This window comes from Delphinapterus leucas, chromosome 19 (assembly GCF_059928025.1).
Source record: "Delphinapterus leucas isolate spDelLeu-1000000601 "Yukka" chromosome 19, BTC_Dleu_Yukka2, whole genome shotgun sequence".
In the NCBI taxonomy this organism is placed as follows: domain Eukaryota; kingdom Metazoa; phylum Chordata; class Mammalia; order Artiodactyla; family Monodontidae; genus Delphinapterus; species Delphinapterus leucas.
In genome coordinates, this window is record NC_143147.1 from 59,744,275 (window position 1) to 59,763,450 (window position 19,176).

The following is a 19,176-nucleotide window of genomic DNA, read 5'->3' on the forward strand; positions in this document are numbered from 1 at the left end:
CTCACCTTGTGGAAAAAGAGAAACTGCCTGAGATAAGGAAAGGCTGCCTTGGGGCTGGCGGTGAACCGTTTAGCTGGCTGGTCAGGGTCCTGGAAGGAGAAACACCAGAAGATGGAGGACAAGGAATCTGAAAAGACTCATGTATTATGGGCAGGCTTGGACCCTTGCTCTGCTCAGATACTGGCCAGGGTGGCTTGGGCAGAACACTGGTGGCTCTATGGCACCGCATCCAGGGCCATCTGCGTGGTGAGTTCTTTCTCAAGGAGCCCAGGAGCACAACCTTCCTCAGCTAGGATTTGCCTCTAAAAATTGATGGAAGTGGAATTGAAAACAGGCAAGTCCCTGTGTGGAGAGCTTGTTAAGTAAATTATGACGCATATAGAATAAAATACCACGTAGCCATTGATATTCACGTATTCTGTTTATTATCACAACAAATAATTCACAGCAATGACCGCATGAAAATGTGGGTCACAGAGCACCATGGATGAAATGATCCCATTTACATGACTGTAAACACACACCCACATGCTAACGTACACACATGTACGTGTACTGGAGGGAGGAGGTGTGGAGCTATCACCAAAGTGGATGGGGGGGGATGGTTACCTGTAGTTTTTACAATAAGCATTTATGGTTTTTACAAAAACACCAAAGCTATACTTATTTAGAAAACACAACGAAGTTATTTTTAATAGACATTTTAAGTCATTTGGCAAACCTTGGTTTTCCTCCCAACAACAGCTCAGCCGCCGCCATCAAGAAGGGAACCCACCTGAGAGATGCCCGCCTTCCCCATTTCCCCTGAAATCTAGGAAGGAGCTGGGGCGAGAGAGGTCTCCTCTCCTAGACCAGGTTGAAATCCCTGCCCTTTCCTTTCTCAAGTGGTCTGTCATTCTAGAATGTGTTCTCCAAATCACTCTTTAAAAAAAGAGTTCGCATACCAGGAAGAGCAGGGAGGTACTTTTTCAATCATCTCAGAGGAAGGGATGAGTCCCACCTGTGGACCCCCACGCAGTTGCCCTCCCCCTCCTCTGGGACACCTACTCAGGTTTCTCAGATCCATCTGCAAGGCGGCATCCGGCATCACAGTGACCAGAACCTTCCGTGAGACCCTCTGATGTCGGGCGCCCATCGGCAGCCCAATCAGGCCTTCAGCAGGGCAATCTTGTGTTCCGGAACAGAGTCTTCGCTGCCATTGTAGGGCTGGGTCCCTGGTTCTTGCTTCAGGTATTTCTCTGCAGAAAACACAAGGTTTCCAAACACTAAAAAAGTGAAGTAAGGATAGGTCAGTTCACAGAATGGGATTAAAGGCTGGCCTTTTGGGGGCCTCAAGCCTGGGGAGTTAAGGTCCCTGGACCAATATCTCCAGCCCTGGGCCCGTTTCACCTAAGTCTCCACCAGCACCTCACCACTCTCCATGCCACGATAACCCTCCTCACTGCTGGGCGGGTTCCATGGTGCGGCTGGGCCCAATCTGCTTATCCAGTTCCTGTGGATCAGCGTCTGGCTGCTTTAGCAGCAACATGGATGAATCGCACAGACACCAAGTTGAGCCAAGGAAGCCAAACACAGAAAGAATCCTCTTGATCCCACTACATGAAGTTCCGGAACAGGCTACACTGACCGATGGTGGAAGAAATCAGAGCAGTGCTTACCCCTAGTGGGGGCCACTGGAAGGGAGCAAGAGGGAACTTTCTGGAACGATGGAGAAAAGCTACATCCTGACTGGACGCCCATTGCATCCATGTGTCAGGACTCAAACTCACATTTAGGATCTGTGCATTTCACTGTATGTGAACTGTGCCTCAATTAAAAACGCACATACAGTCCCAAAACATAAAACCCCAGAGCAGGAAGGCCCCCTGACAACCTGTCCACTGCCTCACCCTCGTCCGAGTGCTCCCCACTCTTGGACTCGAGCACTGACCCTCCCATCTCCCAGGGTTTCTGTCCTGCCGTCCTGACCCTGTGGGGTGTGGCAGCCAGGCTGCCGTGGCTCTCACTCTGATGACTGGCCACACCCACCTGCTTCTTCCAGGGTGCAGAAGTACAGGACGCCCTTCAGGTCAGCTGACAGCAGGACACGGAGAACGGGGACCTGTGGGACAAACGGTGATTCCAGGTGGGAATGCTCTTGCCCTAGCAAGCCACGTCACAGGCTAACTCACATCTCTGTAAGAGGAACACTTCTTAAGTGAATACCTTCTGAAGGACACGGAGATGAGTGCTCTGCAAATACAACACATGATGTAACGGACACAAGCAGAGCTCTGCAGCCAGATGCCACAAGAATGGAGCCCAGCCGCCTTCCTCACTGTGTGACATTGGGCAAGTCACTCAGCTTCTCTGGGCCTTGGCATCCTCACCTTGACATGGGGACGGTGACAACACAGACCTCACAGGCTACTTCGAGAGCAGATGCCGACACCCACCTGCAGGCCAATGAGGGCGAGGGTGGCGCCCCGCTTGTGGAAGTCCTCCAGGAGCTCCCCGAGCCCCAGCACCACCGTGTAGTCAATGCTGCAGACATGGGTGCAGTCCAGGGCTGCAGAGCGTGGCGGGGATGCTGGGGGGACAGGGGAGTGGTCACACCAGGCAGAGGCTGCCAGAAAAGGCTCTGGCCAGGGGCATGGGGCCAAACAAGGCCATCAAGAGCTCCTTCCCAGTGGGCACGGGAAGGGGAAAGGACAAGGACCCAAAACATTAGCTGTTTGGAGACAGCAACAACCATTTCCTTCACAGGGCAGGCAAACAGACCCCTTTCTCCCCTAAACACCAACTCCTGGAAGGAGCGGGCCCTCAGGAACACCTGTTGGGAACCTGCCACCCTTGCTGCGTGCACACACGGTGGGGGGGGGGGTGTTCACTGGACGCCACTCTTGAGACGCCCGAGACCCCCAGGACCCAAGGACGGGCAAGCTCCTTCCTGACAGCTGAGAGCAGGGTCTTGGGGTCCAGCAGGAACCCCTGCTGAGAGGGTGGCGGGGAGCTGGGGGTGACCGCAGCCCAACTGGCCACGTACTTTCCAGAGCCCGGCTCAGTAACGCCTCCCGGAGGGTTTCGATCGCAGGGAAGTGCAGGCCACTCGCCGGCTGCAGGACCAGCATCGGGCCCTCTGACACCTGGGGACAGTGTGGGGGAAGCCAGTGAGCCCTGGAGGCAAGTTCAACAGGGCAGCTCTTCCAGGCCTAGGGTGGACAGGAGGGTGCAGAGCTGGCGGGACCCCCACCTGCGCCACAGCCCCACGCGCAGCAAGACAGCACTGTGGGGTTATGACCGGAAGGTCAAACCATCCGCTAGGTGAATGGTCACTTGGCAGTGCCTCAGGCCACAATCACACCAAGAGCTCAAAATGCAAGACAGTGGGGTCAAAGGGTCTGCCCATGGCATGCTTCACCCCACCGGGCCCCCTGAGGCCAGCAGGTCCCCCTCAGGGAGACCAGATGGGCTACCTGTATCTTGGGTCTGGCCACGGAGTGCAGGAGAACCAGCATAGACACCAGGGTCCCTGCCAGGATGCCGTACTGGACCTCCCAGAAGCAGAGCAGGAACGTCACACAGAGGGGCAGCAAGTCCAGCCCTGGGAGAGGGGGTCCAGCTGAGGAATGGCCCCTCCTCAGCGAGCTTGGCTCCCAGCTACCCGAGCCCCCTGACAAGAGACACCTCGTGCATGGCTTTCCTCATAATGAGTGAAGGTGTCATGGACCCCAAACAGCTCCCGAGGGACCCCCATCCAGAGACTTGGGGACTGATGCTTCTGACAGGCCATGCCAGCTCAAGGATGTGTCAGAGGCAAGAAATCCCTCCCTACCTGGGCGAGGGGCCCTTAAGACCTGCCTGGTCGGCCTGGTCCCCTGCCCCTGGGAAGAGGTCCCAGTGGGCACTTCTCAGGGGACCAAGGAAAAAGGGATATGAGGACCAGGGAGGCACCGAGACTTCTCTTAGATGTAGAAGCCACATAAATCCCTTAACTGCTTTGAAAAACCAAAGAGAACAAAAACTTGTTACGGTAAAGGAATTGCAGGTTCCGGAGAACCTTGAGCTGCTATGACCAGTGGAGAAAGGGAGGCTATGACATGGGCCCTGCTGGTCACCCCAAAGCCCCCATCTCTCCCCCAGCTGGGCCAGCCTGGGCAGCAGCCAATGGCAGACGGAGGATCATCGATAACCTTGGTGCCGACGGACAGGAGATACATACTCTTCACTCGCCAGAGCGTCCCCACGATCTTGGTGTCGAACAGGGGGACCACGGCCATGATAATGACAGCAGCCAGGGCAGACTTGGGGATGTAGTAGAAGAGTGAGGTCAGGTAGTCGAGTGACAGCAGCACCAGGGCTCCTGCAGGGGCGTGGGGTGCTGTGACCTCATGGCCCTGCCGCCCCAACTCCCACCCAGCAAGGAGTCCCTGCTCTGGGGCACACAGCCAGGCACCAGAGCCGACGGCACCCATACCCTGGGCTCCCTCCACTCCTTTCCTCCTATCTCACTGTGGCGGACACGGGGAACACAGTGTCTGTGCAAGGGGTGCTCACCCGTCATCAGGCCCCCTGCTGGGGTGCACACCCCTGACTGAGCATTCACAGCAGTCCTGGAAGGCAACAGAGACCCATTAGTGGCTGTCGGGCTGGGAGAGCAGGGGAGGCGAGGAGCCACAATCCCTCCCACCTCCACTATCTTTCAGGAATTAACTCCAGCACCAAGATGCTGGGAGCATTTCCATGCACGGGGATCTTTTTAACGTTAAACTGCAGCGCCATGTATCGGGGTAAAGAAAACCAGCTAAGATGGTGAGGGAAGCAGAGGGAGCCCCCTCTTGTCTCCCCATAAACACCGTCACAGCTGACCAAGGGAGAGAGGACCAATGTGGAGAAAAGTGAAAACGGCCTCAGGACATGGGCAAGGGCCCAGGAGGGGGAATCTGGTTCTTCAAGCTGGACAAGGACCCTCTGACCTGGGCGGGGACCTCCCTGGAGACACAGGGAAGGGGGAACGTGGTCACTCACCGGCCAAAGCTGCCCGTGACCGGATAGGAGGAGAAGAGGGAGCCCAGGATGTTCGTCAGGCCTGTGGAGAAACGGAAGGAAAAAGCTCATCCAGGACGAGAAGAAGCATAAAATAGAAAAAGGAGAGGAGGAGAAAGGAGATAAAAACCAGAAAGGAAACAGGAAGACAGAAGGTGAGAGGAACTACCCAGTGGGGTATCCTATATCTGGTTCTCTCTCCCTCTAGGAAGGTCAAACCATGATCTTTGCCAAGTGCGCCGAGATTAATTCTAGCTATAAAGCAGTTCTGACCCCAGCCTTGCCTGTGTGAAATATGCCTTTTCCCATGTATAACAGAATGAGGAATCCCTCCTGCCCAGAAAGGGGGACGGCTGAGTAAGGCAAGTGTGCAGAGACAGGCCTGAAGTGCCCAGTACGCCTGCCGGCATCCCTGCTACTCTGAGTTCCTTCAAACCCACACTTTCATGAGATGACTAGCCAAGGTGAATGGGAGAAGGTCATGGCCAGTAAGCTGCCTTCCCTGTGTGCCTCTGATTAACCTGTACTGGACACAGCCATGCCCGGAACCTGGCTGGGACCTCAGAATGGAGGTAACTAGCCCAAGTTCATCACCATCAGCTCGTCAGCACCCACCTCACCCAGGGGCCTTCACAAAGACCACCATGGTCTCCTTGGCTCCGCAAACCCACAACTGGTCACAGGTTCAAGGCCTGCTCTAGAGACAGCTCAGGTGTCACCTGGGATGCACCGCTCCACAGTCAGGAAGCCTGGGGCCCATCTGAGTCCTCACTCATCCGCCTGCCCCTCCTGGAGGGAGGCACAGGGCGAGGCACAGGCAGCCAAGATCCCACACAATCAGCAGGCTCATCTGAGATCCTACCTGGCCACATTCCTCAGCAACCTGACCCTCGCCCTGGAAGCCCCCACCCCTAGCCCAGGTGGAACATTCCAGGCGTTCCCAGGCACAGAACAGGCCACAGCCCTCAGGGTCTGGTACACAGCAGGTGCTCAGTGAGCCTCAGTCAGACACTAGACGTCGGCACCCTACTCCTAGGGATTAAACTGAACCACCTGAGATGGGAGAATGGGCCCCACTCGGGCCAGCTCTGCACCCTGCGTGTCAGCACCTCCACCACCCAGACCCCGAGAGCCACCCGCCACTGGAGTCTTACCGATGGCCAGCAGCTCCTGGTTAGCGTCAATACGGTAATTATTTTGAGAAGCTATAAAGAGAACAGACAATAAAAACACTGTCACTAGTTACATATCATCAGAAAACTGCCTATGAAATGATAAAACAGGCTACCAATTTCTCCCTACAGCATTGTCTACGTTTGTAAATAGAAGGTATAAACACAGATAAAATATATACATGTATGCAAATGTACACACGTCTTTGTGTGTTTACAGAAAAAAAAGTAGACGTAGAGCAAAATGTTAGCAGTTAACTGAGGTAGTGAAGGACATTACAAGTGATTCGTTTTTTTCATCCATTTCTGAACTTTCAACATTCTGTGCAACAAACACTTATTGCTTTTATAACAAGGGAAAGATGTTTTAAACTAAAAAGCTCTCTGGTGGCAAGTCAAGATGACTAGAAAGTCTCAGAGGAGGCCCAGAGACATGAGCGGGAAGATCTAGGGAGAAACTATGGAGCGGCATGAATTTTAAGACAACGGTTGGTAAACTTTCTGTAAAGGGCCAGACTGTCAATATTTTAGGTTTTGAGGGTCACACCCTCTGTCACAACTGCTCAGCTCCCCATTATAGCACAAAGCAGCCATACAACACGAAACAAGTGAACAAGAGATCATCTTCCAATAAAACCTTACTTGTGAACTGAAATACAAATTTCATATACTTTTCATGTGTCATCAAATCCAAATCTTCTTTAGATTTTTTTTAAACATTTAAACATGCAAAAGCCATTCGCAGGTGATGGGCAGCAGGCTGTGGTTTACTAAGCCTTGATTTAAAAGCAGGACAAGCTTTACCAATGAGCACGGGAAGGCAGCTGACTTCAAAAGAAAATGCAGAGTTTTCTAAGTAACAGACAAGATGAGTAAAATCTGTCACGTGCAGATTCCGAGATACGGCCCTCCAAGTTAAAAAAAAAAAAAGGATCAGAAAAATAAAAACTGAACAAGAAAGATGTGAGCTGAACAGGTCGCAAACTGAAATGCAGCGTGGTCTTGAGCAACTGCTGGCGTTTGGAAAGGAAAACCCTTTAGAATGAACACTGGTTTATAGTCTCCTTGGAATGGTCTAAGGATCCAGATGCTGGAACTTCAAAGAAGCAAACATAATCCTGGCACAACCTGGGCTGGGCAGTGAACACAAGTTAGGCAGTCATAGTAACATACATGTCATATATCTGAATTTTAACCTTTAGAGTCAAATTAGATCCAAACAAAGGACTTAACCCTCTTATACAACAGAAGAAACACATCATCCTCATGGACAACACAGAACAAAAGTCCAGGGACCTAAGACAGAAGCAGGGACACATGAAAGGTCTGGCAGCCTCAGCTCAGGCAGAGGGAATCAGTATTGAGCAGCAAACATATAAGTAGATTAACGCTTCCCAGCCTCTCCAGGGGTCAGGAGGGGACAGGCCAGGTGTGCTCAGACACTCGGAAAGGGCACCTTGTCAAATTTTTAGGAATTTTGCTAACAGGGTATCAAATACAGCTATTATCACCAATTAAATGAAAACTGTCAATTCAATAAATTATATTAAAAACAAAGATAATACTTAAAAAACAATACTTTTAAAAAAGCATGTATTACTCAGATAAAAATTCAAAGTTTTAAAAATCAAAGCAGATAAAAAGCAAGCAGAAGAGCAGGCAAGCAAGGCAGGCTGGGCTCCAGGTTGAGGTGCCAGGGAGGGCATGGGTGGTGAGCATCTTACCAAAGGATTTGGCCACTGCGATGCTCTCCAGGAGACCCATCAGGGGCACCACGGCCAGCCCGACCCCCATGCCCTGAGAGAGGAGAGAGGGATGGTGAGTGACCCTCTGGGGAAGGACAGAAGAGGCCTGACCAGTCAGTGACCTGATAAGGTAGGCACTGGCTCGTCCATGTCTGACAGAAGCAAACATACTTCAGCTGCAGGGCTGTGAGCTCACACTGCAAGAAACACGACAGACAGCAGAACACAACAGATTCCTGCTCTGCCAGCGTCCACGATGGCAGGAACACCCCTGGGCTCAAGGTAGAAAAATAAATGTGGTGCCCTTTGAGGTTGTGCCTAATCTGGAACTCATTCCTACCTGTCCCTGCACCAGAGATGCCCCTTCCTGAGAACAGCAGTCCTAGCTGAGTTCAGAGCTGCGCATCACTAAGCGGATGCATTAGGAGATAGAACCAGGCCCAGGGGCTGCTGCGGCCTCAGCCAAGCCGGCCTGGCTCCCTGTCTCTACCCACCTGTACCATCTCGGTGAAGGAGATCGTCCCGTTGGCAGTGGTCACTGAGAAGGGAGGGATGTGGGCATCAGGGAGCCCCTCAGGTGTCTTCCCAGTTAGAACAAAAGGCTGGTATCCAGTCACCTGGAAGGAGTATGCGACCAGGGCAGCAAAGGAGACCACCAGGGCGTTGCGAGCTAGGACGGGGGAGAGACTGTCAGTGAAGTCTGGGTCATCTGGGTACCTGGGGCAAATACACCTCAGGAGGTGGAAGACCCCACCCCAGCCTGGGAAACAGCATGGATACAAGCAACCGTATGGCAGGCATGAACACATGACACCATGAAAAACGCACAATGGGGAAACAGAGGAGTGGTGACACACAGGGCCAGCACGCATATCATCTACTGGTCACCAGTGACTGCATGGTCAAAGGCAGAGCTGGAAAGACTTTGAGATCACATCTCCCAAGGTGATGCCACTTTGAAGACGGAGAAACAGAGCAGGTTTACTCTGCTGCCTAAAACAACTAAAAACTGGACAAAATATATGGAACAACAGTGTCTGTGTATATATACCCAAATATTTCCCAAATTGACCTTCTACAAATGAAAACCGTAATGTCTGAGGCAAAATATACACTGAATGGATTAAAGACAGATTAGATATTACAGGAAAAAGAGTAGTGAAACTGAAGATGTAGCAACAGAATCTCCTCAAAATGAAACACACAGAAGAAAAGAAAGATTGAAAAACTGTACAAAGCATCAGTAGCTGTGGAACAATTTCAAGTAACCTAATATGTGTCAGAGTCCACAAAGAAAGACCATGGAGTGGCATGGGGAGACAGCACAAGGATTTGAAGAAACAATGACTGAGTATTTTTCCAAATTTGATAAAAACTGCAAACCTGCATAACCAAGCTCAGTGAATTCCAAGGACAAGACACATGGAAAAAAAAAAAAAGAAACTACAACAAGGCACATCATAATCAAATTGCCTAAAGCCAATGATAAAGAGAATTTTGTTTTTTGGCTGTGTTGGGTCTTCATTTCTGTGCGTGGGCTTTCTCTAGTTGCGGCGAGCAGGGGCCTCTCTTCATTGCGGTGCACGGGCCTCTCACTGTCGCGGCCTCTCTTGTTGCGGAGCACAGGCTCCAGACGCGCAGGCTCAGTAGCTGTGGCTCACGGGCTTAGTTGCTCTGCAGCATGTGGGATCTTCCCAGACCAGGGCTCAAACCTGTGTCCCCTGCACTGGCAGGCAGATTCTCAACCACTGCGCCACCAGGGAAGCCCAAGAGAATGTCTTAAAAGCAGCCAGAGAAAAAGGTCATATCTAGAGGAATGAAATAAGAATGACAGCAGACTTCTTGTAGGAAACAAAGCAGGCCAGAAGACAGGAGAACAGCATTTTTAAAGTGTGGAGGAGGAAAAAAACTGTCTAGAATTCTATATCCAGCAAAGCTACCCTCCAAAAGAAAAGTAAAACATTGACTATTTTGGACATACAAAAGTTGAAAGAATTCATCACCAACAGGCCTGCACTACAGGAAACAATATAGAAGGCTCTCCAGGCAGAAGGAAAATGATACAGATGGAAATCTGGATCTACACAAAGGAACGAAAAGCACAAGATGTATAATGTGGGAAGATATAACAGACTCTGTTCTCATTACTTGTACATCTTTAGAAGTAACTACATAGTTAAAGTGGAAACAATAATAACGACTGAGGGATTTAAAACACATGTTGAAAAAAACATATGACAACCATAGCACAAAGGCTAGAAGAGGAGAAATGGATGTATCTGGTCAAAAGGTTCTATATCAACGTGAAGTTGGAGAGTATACTGTATTAACATACAGATGTATGTGATAAACCCTAAAGCAACCACCAAAAACAAACAAGCAAAAACAAAAACACACACAGTAGTTATAGCCAATAAGCCAATAAAGGGAATAAAAAAAGAATCATAGAAAAATACTCAATCCAAAAGATGGTAGAAAGAGAGGGAAAAGGGAACAAAGAAGAAATGAGACAATAGGAAACAAAGAGCAATATGGTAGATCTAAAGCTAGATACATCAATCATCACATGGAATGTAAACATTACCCCACCCCCCAATGAAAAGGCAGAGATCATCAGATTGTATTAAAAAACAAAACCCGTCTATACGTTTCCTACAAAAAACACACTTTTTAAACATAAAAACACAAATAAGTTAAATAGGTTCAAAGTAAAAGGATGGGAAAACATATGCTAATACTAACCAAAAGAAATCTGGAACAACTCTACATGAAAGTAGAGTTCAGAGCAAAGAGTGTTACCAGGATAAAGGGGGTCACTTCCAGAGAAAATTATAATTCTACATATGTATGTAGGTACAACGTTTGTTCTCTGACAGTAATGGGATTACGTTAGAAATCAATAGCAAAATACTAATTAAAAAATCCCCAAATATTTGGAAACTAATTCCTAAAAGGCTCCTGGTTCAAAGGGTAAATAATCCACAATTCAAAAGAGAAGTAAAAATGGAAATTAGAAAGTATTTAGAACTAAGTGAAAATGAAAACACAACCTATCAAAGTTGTGGGATGCAGCTAAAGCAGTGCTGAGTAGGAAATTTATGACCCTAATCACTATATTGGAAAAGGAAGGTCTCGAAGACCTCAGCTTCTGCCTTAAGAATCTGAAAAAGAAACCTAAATTCAAAAGCAGCCAATGCAAGGAAATAATGAAGATCAGATCAAAATCTACTAACGAGAAAACAAAAGCAATAGAAAGATCAATGCAATCAAAAGCTGGTTCTGTGAGATAAATAAAATCGATACACCTCTAGATCAATTGATCAAGAAAAAGGGCAAGTGACCTGGGAGCAAGTCCTCACTCTGCCTGCTCCTAGCTATGTGACCTTGAGAAGTCTTATTTGGTTTGTCTGTTTCACCTTTCAGAGCCTCATTTTCCTCACTGGCAACACAGGGAAAATAATATCCCATCCTCAAGGCTGCTATGAGAATCAAAAGAAGTGATGTTTGTAAAATGCTTTATAAGCCATCCATCACTGTATGTCAGATTACAGCTCATTCAATTTCTGCAAGTCTCTACTTTTTCATTTGCAAAAGGGGAGAAATTACAACTGTTCCACCTACCCCACAAGAGTGTTCTGGGGCTAAACAAATTCTCTACAAATTGCTAAACAAACACAAGGTACTACTATAGGTTAACCTGTCCTCACTCAGCTAAAATACAAGCTGAAACGATGACTTTTTAATAAACATAGTTGGGAGCTCAGTAACTAGTTTCCTAAGGACACACCACATATCCTGAAGAGAAAGAAGACAGTAGTCCCTGAGAAGCCTACAGGGTTTTGGAGCAGCATTTCTCAGACCTCAGTGTGCCTACAAGTCACCTGACAAGCATGTTAACGTGCAGATTCTGCGTCAGAGGTCTGGGTGGGCCTGAGAACCTGCATTTCCAACAAGCTCCCAGGGATGCCTGTGCTGCTGGTCAGAGGCCACACTTCGAGTGTTAAGTTTTAGGCAACAGAGCCTGTTTTCACTATTTTACAGATGACTATACTAAAGCTCATAAAATTTTGACAAGTGACTCATGCAAGTGCCAGGTAAGTGGCTAAACTAGGACTTGAAACCAGTAGTTTCACCATAAACCCAGTGCTCTTCCACCCTCCCAAGCGCTCAGTGTTTACCCATGGCCTCCCGGCTGCAGAATGGCATCTGGTGAGTGACTCTTGGGACTGGGGACCAGCCGGAGAAGCTGGAAGTGACTCAAGGGCTGAAATCTAGTCACCCCCTCCCTCCCACAACTGGCTGGATTTCATGGCCGCGGAGGAGTAGGGCCAAGCGGGATGATTTCCATTCCCCTCAGCTCTGGAAAGGCCCAGTAGATATCAATGCTTCCTTGCTTTGCTGTACCTGCCATTCTTTCTCTGTGTCACCTACTGGCAGCTCAGTGGAGAGATGTCCATCCCCACCGCCACCCCGAGATGGCCCTTCAACCAGCCAATGGTTCCACTAACTGTCCTCATCTTGCCGCCTTTTACTTCAGCCTTTCTTTACAGATCCTCTGGTTAACTGCAACTCAACCTGCTGATTCCAGGCCTGAAGCAAAATGTTTACCCTCTGCAGCTGCACAATTAAAACAGGACCAGTCTGTCTCAGTGGAACTTGTTTTCTCCCCCAGAGACCTGCCAGAGTTTCTCAACCTTAGCACTGCTGACACCTTGGGCCAGATCAGTTTTTTGCCGTGGGAGGCTGTACATTGCAGGATGTTTAGTAAAATCCCTAGCCTCCACCCATCAGAAGTCAGAAACAGTCTTGCCCAGTAGTGTCAACCAAAAATGTCTCTGAACATTGCCAAATGTCCCCCGGGGGCAGGGGGGAGCAAAATCATCCCTAGCTGAGAACTTCTGCTGTTAAACAGAGTTCTCAGCCCTGGATGCGTATCAGAACCACTTAGCGAGTGACGTGAAGATCTCTAGGGGTGGAATTCGGGTTCCTGGGGTGACTACAATGTGAGACCAGGTTGTGCAGGACAAATCTGGAAATGGTCCCTCAGCCAGAAGGCCCCCTCACCTGTGGTGGCAGTCCAAACCAACCCATGGCTGAGCCGCACGCCAGTGGGCATCTCGGGATGGACGGGAGGCACGTGGTCCCGCATCAGCTTTAGCACGAGAAGCAGCACCATGCAGACCAGTCCCAGCACTGCATCGCCCACCCTGCAGACAGACACCAGTCACCGCCCAAACCTGCTGATAGCACAGGCCTTCTGGCCTTTGGTTGCTGCTTCTGCTGGGAAACTTTCTCTCTCGAATGCTCTTTTTGTTTTTTCCTAAGTAACCTCTGTCCCTGTTCCATTTCAAAACTTTATTCGAAACTTAGTAGGTACACAGGCCCTGGGAGCTGAAGCCCAGATCACAGTGGTAGCCATAGGCGTGCTACCAACTCACGTTTTTAGTCACATAGCTCTCTGGGCTACACGTGTCTCGTCAGTTCCGGGAGATTCACTCCTGACTGCCTATGACGCTCTCTGACCGGTCCATCTCCATCTCCACTGCCCCCCATGTGGCTGACCCCAACCAGGTGCATCTTATGGGCCAGGAAACCTCAGCAGCAGATCAGAAGGGGAGGAGAGGATGGTCACAGGGTCTCCTCCACTCCCTTCAGGAAGCTCCCCGTACAGCCCCCCCAGGTCACTTCTTCCTCTTGCCCCTCCAGCCAGAGAGGTGTTCTGGCCTCCAGCTGGGCTCATCGAGCTGCATCTCCTAATTGTCCCTTTAACCTGCTTGCTCTCTGAGAGAAACCCCTCCATCTGAGTGATGTGCTTGCTGTAGGAACTCTCTCCACCTGCCACCCGTCTCCTGGCACCTGCATGTCTGTTGGCCTCTGCCTTCCCTTGCCCTGTGGTTCTCTTGCTCACTGAACTATGAACTCCTTGAACGAGAGACCACCTGCCCTTCCTTCATATGGTCTCTTCTCACTTTGACCACAGGAGAAAGCCCTGCATGGGGTCACGCTGACTGGCGCACTGGACTGACCAGAGCAGAGCTTCTCAAGCTTCAATGTGCCATGTGGGCCTCTTGTTAAGCCGACTGAGTCAGCAGGTCTGGGCCGGCCAGACTGTGCTTCTAACCAGCTCCCAGGTGATGCCAATGGTGCTGCTCACGGGACCCCTGTTTGAGCAGCAAGATCCCAGAGGATTGGAATAAATGCCACCTGGGAGTGGAAATGGGGAGGGAACTGGGAGAGGGATCTAGAAGGAAGAGCTTACTTATGGGGGCGGGGGGAGAAACACAGCCAACCAGTACCTGGTCTCTCCGATGTTGTGGAAAGTGTAATACACTTGCAGAAAAAACTGCCTGGAGATGTGCTGCAGTCCCAGCAGGTTCTGTCAAACAAGAGCTTCTGATTAGACAGCCTTCTGCGATACAAAGGCCTGAAACCCAACGCTTGCAGCATCTCAATACTGTTCCAAACCTGGAACACCCTACCCCTCCAAGGGCCCTTCCTGGGGGAAAACATCTCCTGGCTCTCCCGGGCCTATCTGTCCATTCCCAAAATCCCCAAAGGGAGGAGATCAAAGTTATCCCTCTCTGGGGGAAGTGGGGGCGCTGACGGTATTTCACAAAGTTCCAGTTGTCGCAAGTCGTTGCAAATTACTTTCCTATCTGAGGAAAATCTGTCCGAGCGACCTCAAGCCAAGGAGACTGGTTCAACTGCTCCCTGGCCCGGGGCCCGGCCCACCCCCTCAGGCCCGGCTGCCATCTGTTCGCGGCCCCGTCCATCACTCAGCGGCCCGCCCTTCACAGCACAGACCCCACCGCCATTGGCTCGAGGCCGCGTCCGTCACTTGGAGGCCCGCCCATCGGGGACCGCCCCCTGCCAGAAGCGAAAGTCTCGCCATGAGACCGGCAGACCTGCACGGGCGGGGGTCGAGGGGGCGCCGAGGTCCTCCAGGGAGGAGCGCTGAGGGGACCCCGCCAGGTCGGGGGTCCTCAGGTGGGAGAAGGGGCGCCACTCTGTACTTTAGTTCTTTATCTGGTTGGGATCAGAAGGGGAGGTCGAGGCCCAGACTCGCAAGGCAATCAGGCTCCAAGGACCCCAAAACCCACTGTGTACACAGCCCCCGAAGGGGAAGGGCAGACACGGACAGCGGCTTCTGTCCTGGGCAGGGACTCCTGCGTGGGCAGGTCAAGAGGACCCCCACCCCAAGCCTAGAGGCTCTCAGATGACTGTCATGACCTAGTCAAGGTTTTGAAGACAGAGACCTAGGCGTGCCAAATACGAGTGCATAAAGAAGCTACCCTCTCACTGTGTTATGAAAAAAGAACATTCTTGACACTAAAAATGAAAGATAATGTTTCCAGAATAAAGGACAGAGCATCCCACGAAATAGCACTTGCCAAGCTTACCCTGACATATGTGTGTACATAATCTATAGTTTGAATTACGCACATCGTTCTAGGCTGTTTCCTCCTCTGTAAGTAGAGATAGTAATGCCTACCTCCCAGAGGACTTATGAGAACTAAACATAGGGAGAACTTAACCCAGCACCCAGTGACGTGTCAACTACTTTATTCTCTCTCACATGTACCCTCTTGGGCTTCACGTTCTTACTTTCTCATTCGGCCTCCATCCGCGAAGACTGTCACGGACTAGAGTGAAGCAGAGCCTGACTGTGGGAACCACACCATGGAGAGGCGTGTGTATATGTGTGTGTGTGTGTCCCTCAATCTGTACGATTCAGCTCAGTTTCATTCTGCACACCCAAGCACAGCTCCAGGCGGCCACGTTGGAAGTAAAACAGTGCCTGCCTTCCAGGTACGCAGAACCCAATGGAAGGAGGGTAAATGATATCCTCAGATAACCAGTGATCACTGATTCCAATACTTCTCATTTGTGTTTAAACAGAAACATAAAAAAGCACGATATTTGAAAAACATTAAACAAAAAATTGGAAAAGAAAGACATAAAAGTGAAATCACCTAGCTAAATTAGCTTGGGGAGCAATTTGCTTGTCGGAATTTTGGCAGTACACTCGTGACTTGTAAAGGCCCAATGGTTCAATATGCAGTAGGGGCAGGACTCTGTGAGGTGAACCACAACCTGAAGCACTCAGGCATGAAAACTCCAGCAAGAGCGGGGACTGTCATTACTGGTCCCCCAAATTACCTGTTGTAGAACTTGGCCATCACTCAATTTCTCCCCCAAAGGATGATTTTATTTTACTTATTTATGTATTTTTTTTTTGTGGTACGCGGGCCTCTCACTGTTGTGGCCTCTCCCGTTGCGGAGCATAGGCTCCGGACGCGCAGGCTCAGCAGCCATGGCTCACGCGCCCAGCCGCTCTGCGGCATGTGGGATCTTCCCGGACCGGGGCACGAACCCGTGTCCCCTGCATCGGCAGGCGGACTCTCAACCACTGCGCCACCAGGGAAGCCCAAGGATGATTTTATTAATGGAGACTCATGCCAGCACGACAGGCTCTGAGCCCCACAATAGCAAGAGTTTGACCCACACATATCAGGACCTGGCCTTGGTCCTGCTAGCCAGCAGGTGCCCCAGGACCAACTCGGTGCCTACCTTAATCTGCCCGAAGCCAATGATGATGGCGGCGGCCGAGGTGAAGCCTTTAATGACGGGACAGGAGATGAAGTCCAGCAGGAACCCTGGACAGCCAAGAGGGAACACCAAGCTGGTCCCAGCCCCACTGGGTCAGTGTGGGCTGGGAGAGGTGGTATGGGTGGGACTGGGTCTAAAGACTAGTGGCATACCCTGTTTGGGCTGGTTTGGAGAGCAGGAAAGAGACTAGGGACTGAGGCCCTGGGCACTTCTCCAAGTGTCCTGGGCTCTGAGCACAGTAGAGAGCTGAGAGCCACCCTTCTTGACACACACAGACACACAGACACACACACACACGGATAGCCCTTGGAATGCAAAGAAAGAAATGCTGAAGGCAAGGCATCCCCAGAAGGAGGTGCCTTGGTACCCCAGAAAGAGCAGAGCTGCAACCCCCCGTCCCCATGACAGGAAGGTCTGAGTGTCTTACCCAAGCGCAGGAACCCCATGCCTAATTGGATGCAGCCTGACAGAAAGGCCAGCAGCACAGCATAGGCAGGCTCGCGGAAGGTGTAGAAGGAGACCAGGAGGGACATGATGGCCGTGGGGCCCAGAGTCACATCTCGGGAGGTACCCAGAAAAAAATATACGAAGCACCCCATGAAGGCAGAGTAGAGGCCGTACTGTTGGGCAGAGAGAGCAATGAATATCCAGGAGGCACACGGCACCCGCACAGGGTCCCTGGTGTACCTGGTTAAGCACAAGGATCTGTGTGGTCCATTGTGTATTCTGGGCACAGCAGCACATACAGACAGGGTGAATTGATCACCCTGTTACCCAAGGTTGTGGACCTACAGTGACTACAGGGCCTCTTTCCTACCCACACCCAACTGGGGCCTCGTGTCCTTATGTCTGAGCCTGTGGTTCTGAGAAAGCATTCTTAAAGCCAGAGTGAGTCATCCCACTGGCCCCATCAGGCAATCCAGAACTAGCTTGGTGCCTGTGTGTGACAAGCATGACAAGACGGGTTACAGGAGCACACGTCTGCCCAAAGGCAGTCACATGTTCTAGGTTGTAAACTAAGGCTTCTTGGGCCCCATGGGACTGGAGCCCAGAGTGCCCCCTTGTCTGGAGGGAATACTATGCATGCATTTCTACTCTGCTCCTGGGAGAGCACTAAGGCCTGGAGTGGGGTCAGGCTAAGGGGAAGGGATGTGGTGGGCAGCAAGGGCACACATCTCACCTGGGGAGGGAGTCCAGCCACCTCAGCATAGGCCAGCGCCTGGGGAATGACTGTGAGCCCGACTGAGATCCCAGCAATGAAGTCCATCTTCAGCGCGTGCCAGGTGTAGTCAGGCAGCCAGGCCAGGAAAGGCAGCCTCTTCTGCATGGTCGCAGTGGACCAGCAGCAGGACATCGGGGCAAAGCCCTTGGGCGGCTTCATAGTAGATGACATGTCTAGGAAGAGTGGGGCGGGGCATGAGGGGACACAGACCAGCAGTCAGGGCCTGGGCTTCAGAAAACCCAGCAATAGGGTGAGAGTGAGGGTGAGGTCCAGAAACATCAGGAGATGCGCAATCGGTCTCCTCTCACCCAGGGGGGTGGAGCTAGATGCGTTAAATCTCCCCTCACCTTGCTGATCTGAGTCAGGAAGCCAACAGCTTGTGCAGAGAAGGCGTCAACCAAAGATGGAGTGCCCCCCGCCACCGACTGCTCTCCCTTAACCCCACCTGCCCAGACCCTAGGTGCCTTCTCTTCCTCCATCGACTCTGGCCAGTAAAAATAAATGATTTCTCACTGAGAAGTTCAAACACTAATCACTAATTAGACTCAAGGTTTCTCCTCCCAGGAGAATTTGTTTCCTTTTTTATTCCCCCCCACCACCAGGAAATTTAACGGGGAGCAGTGCAGAGAAAAGCAGGCCCACGGAGATACCCACATGCAGCTGGCGATGAGTGGGTGGGGTGACTGGAGGCCCTGAGGTTTTCCAAGTGCGCAGCATAGCAGGCTCCACCCACTACGGCAGACTGCGGCGCTGCGGCGGTGGGAGGGCTCCCATCCTGAAGCTGCGCATCACCCCAACCCCCACCTGTGGCGTCTACATCCTTAGAGGAGCCTTAGGTATTCTAGTTTGTTCTGAAAGAACGTCAGAGGCTCCCCCCGGTAATTCACGGCGCGCATCCTCTAGGGTCCTGGTGGTCCTGGCGCGCAGAGCCCGTCCCAAACCACCCCCAGCCCCGGTGGGGCCGCTCTGGACAGAACCGGCCGCCCACCCCCGAAGCCGCTTGCCCCAGACACTGGGGTCTAAGGGGGGTACCCACACCGTCTGCCGGTCCGTGGCCTGCCAGCCCCAGCAAGGCGGAGGATGGCGGGGACCTGGGTGGGGATGAGGTGGGTGGGGAGCGGGGTCCCCGCGGGACGCGCCCGTACCCTCGGACCACTTGCCGCCCCCCCACGTCGGCCGCCCACCAGTGACCCCGGTCAGTGCCCTGGCAACTCGAACGCCCGGCCCCGGGCCCCGCCGCCGTCAGCCACGCACTCACCGGACGCCACAGCTCGGGGTCTCCCGTCGTCTCCGCAGCGGGTCTGCAGAAACCGCAGAGGTTGGGGGAGCGGGAGCCGGAGCCGGGGCGGGTCCTGGTGTACACGTGACCGAGGGTGGGGGCGGGAGGGCTGGTGCTCACGTG

At 51.7% G+C, this 19,176-nt stretch overlaps 1 protein-coding gene across 3 annotated transcripts; it reads right to left on the reverse strand.

The window, feature by feature from the left end:
• Positions 1 to 406: 406 nt before the first annotated feature.
• SLC26A11 (solute carrier family 26 member 11) lies at positions 407 to 19,120 on the reverse strand. 3 transcript variants are annotated; one of them, XM_022589411.2, is made up of 17 exons: positions 19,033 to 19,120; positions 17,733 to 17,947; positions 16,980 to 17,172; positions 16,514 to 16,599; positions 14,239 to 14,318; positions 13,007 to 13,149; positions 8,437 to 8,612; positions 7,922 to 7,994; positions 6,180 to 6,230; positions 5,008 to 5,068; positions 4,537 to 4,592; positions 4,202 to 4,342; positions 3,456 to 3,583; positions 3,026 to 3,125; positions 2,436 to 2,569; positions 2,029 to 2,101; positions 407 to 1,238 (listed from the first exon to the last, which is right to left on the reverse strand). In XM_022589411.2, the coding sequence occupies exons 2-17, from the start codon at positions 17,943 to 17,945 to the stop codon at positions 1,147 to 1,149; spliced, it is 1,800 nt and encodes a 599-aa protein (XP_022445119.1). In that variant the 5' UTR covers positions 17,946 to 17,947; positions 19,033 to 19,120; the 3' UTR covers positions 407 to 1,146. The 3 variants fall into 3 exon arrangements, with proteins under 3 accessions (XP_022445119.1, XP_089757706.1, XP_089757707.1); XM_089901580.1 differs by lacking the exons at positions 13,007 to 13,149; positions 16,980 to 17,172; XM_089901581.1 differs by lacking the exons at positions 16,980 to 17,172; positions 19,033 to 19,120 and having other exon boundaries at positions 16,514 to 16,625; positions 17,733 to 17,882.
• Between the last annotated feature and the right edge of the window lie 56 nt (positions 19,121 to 19,176).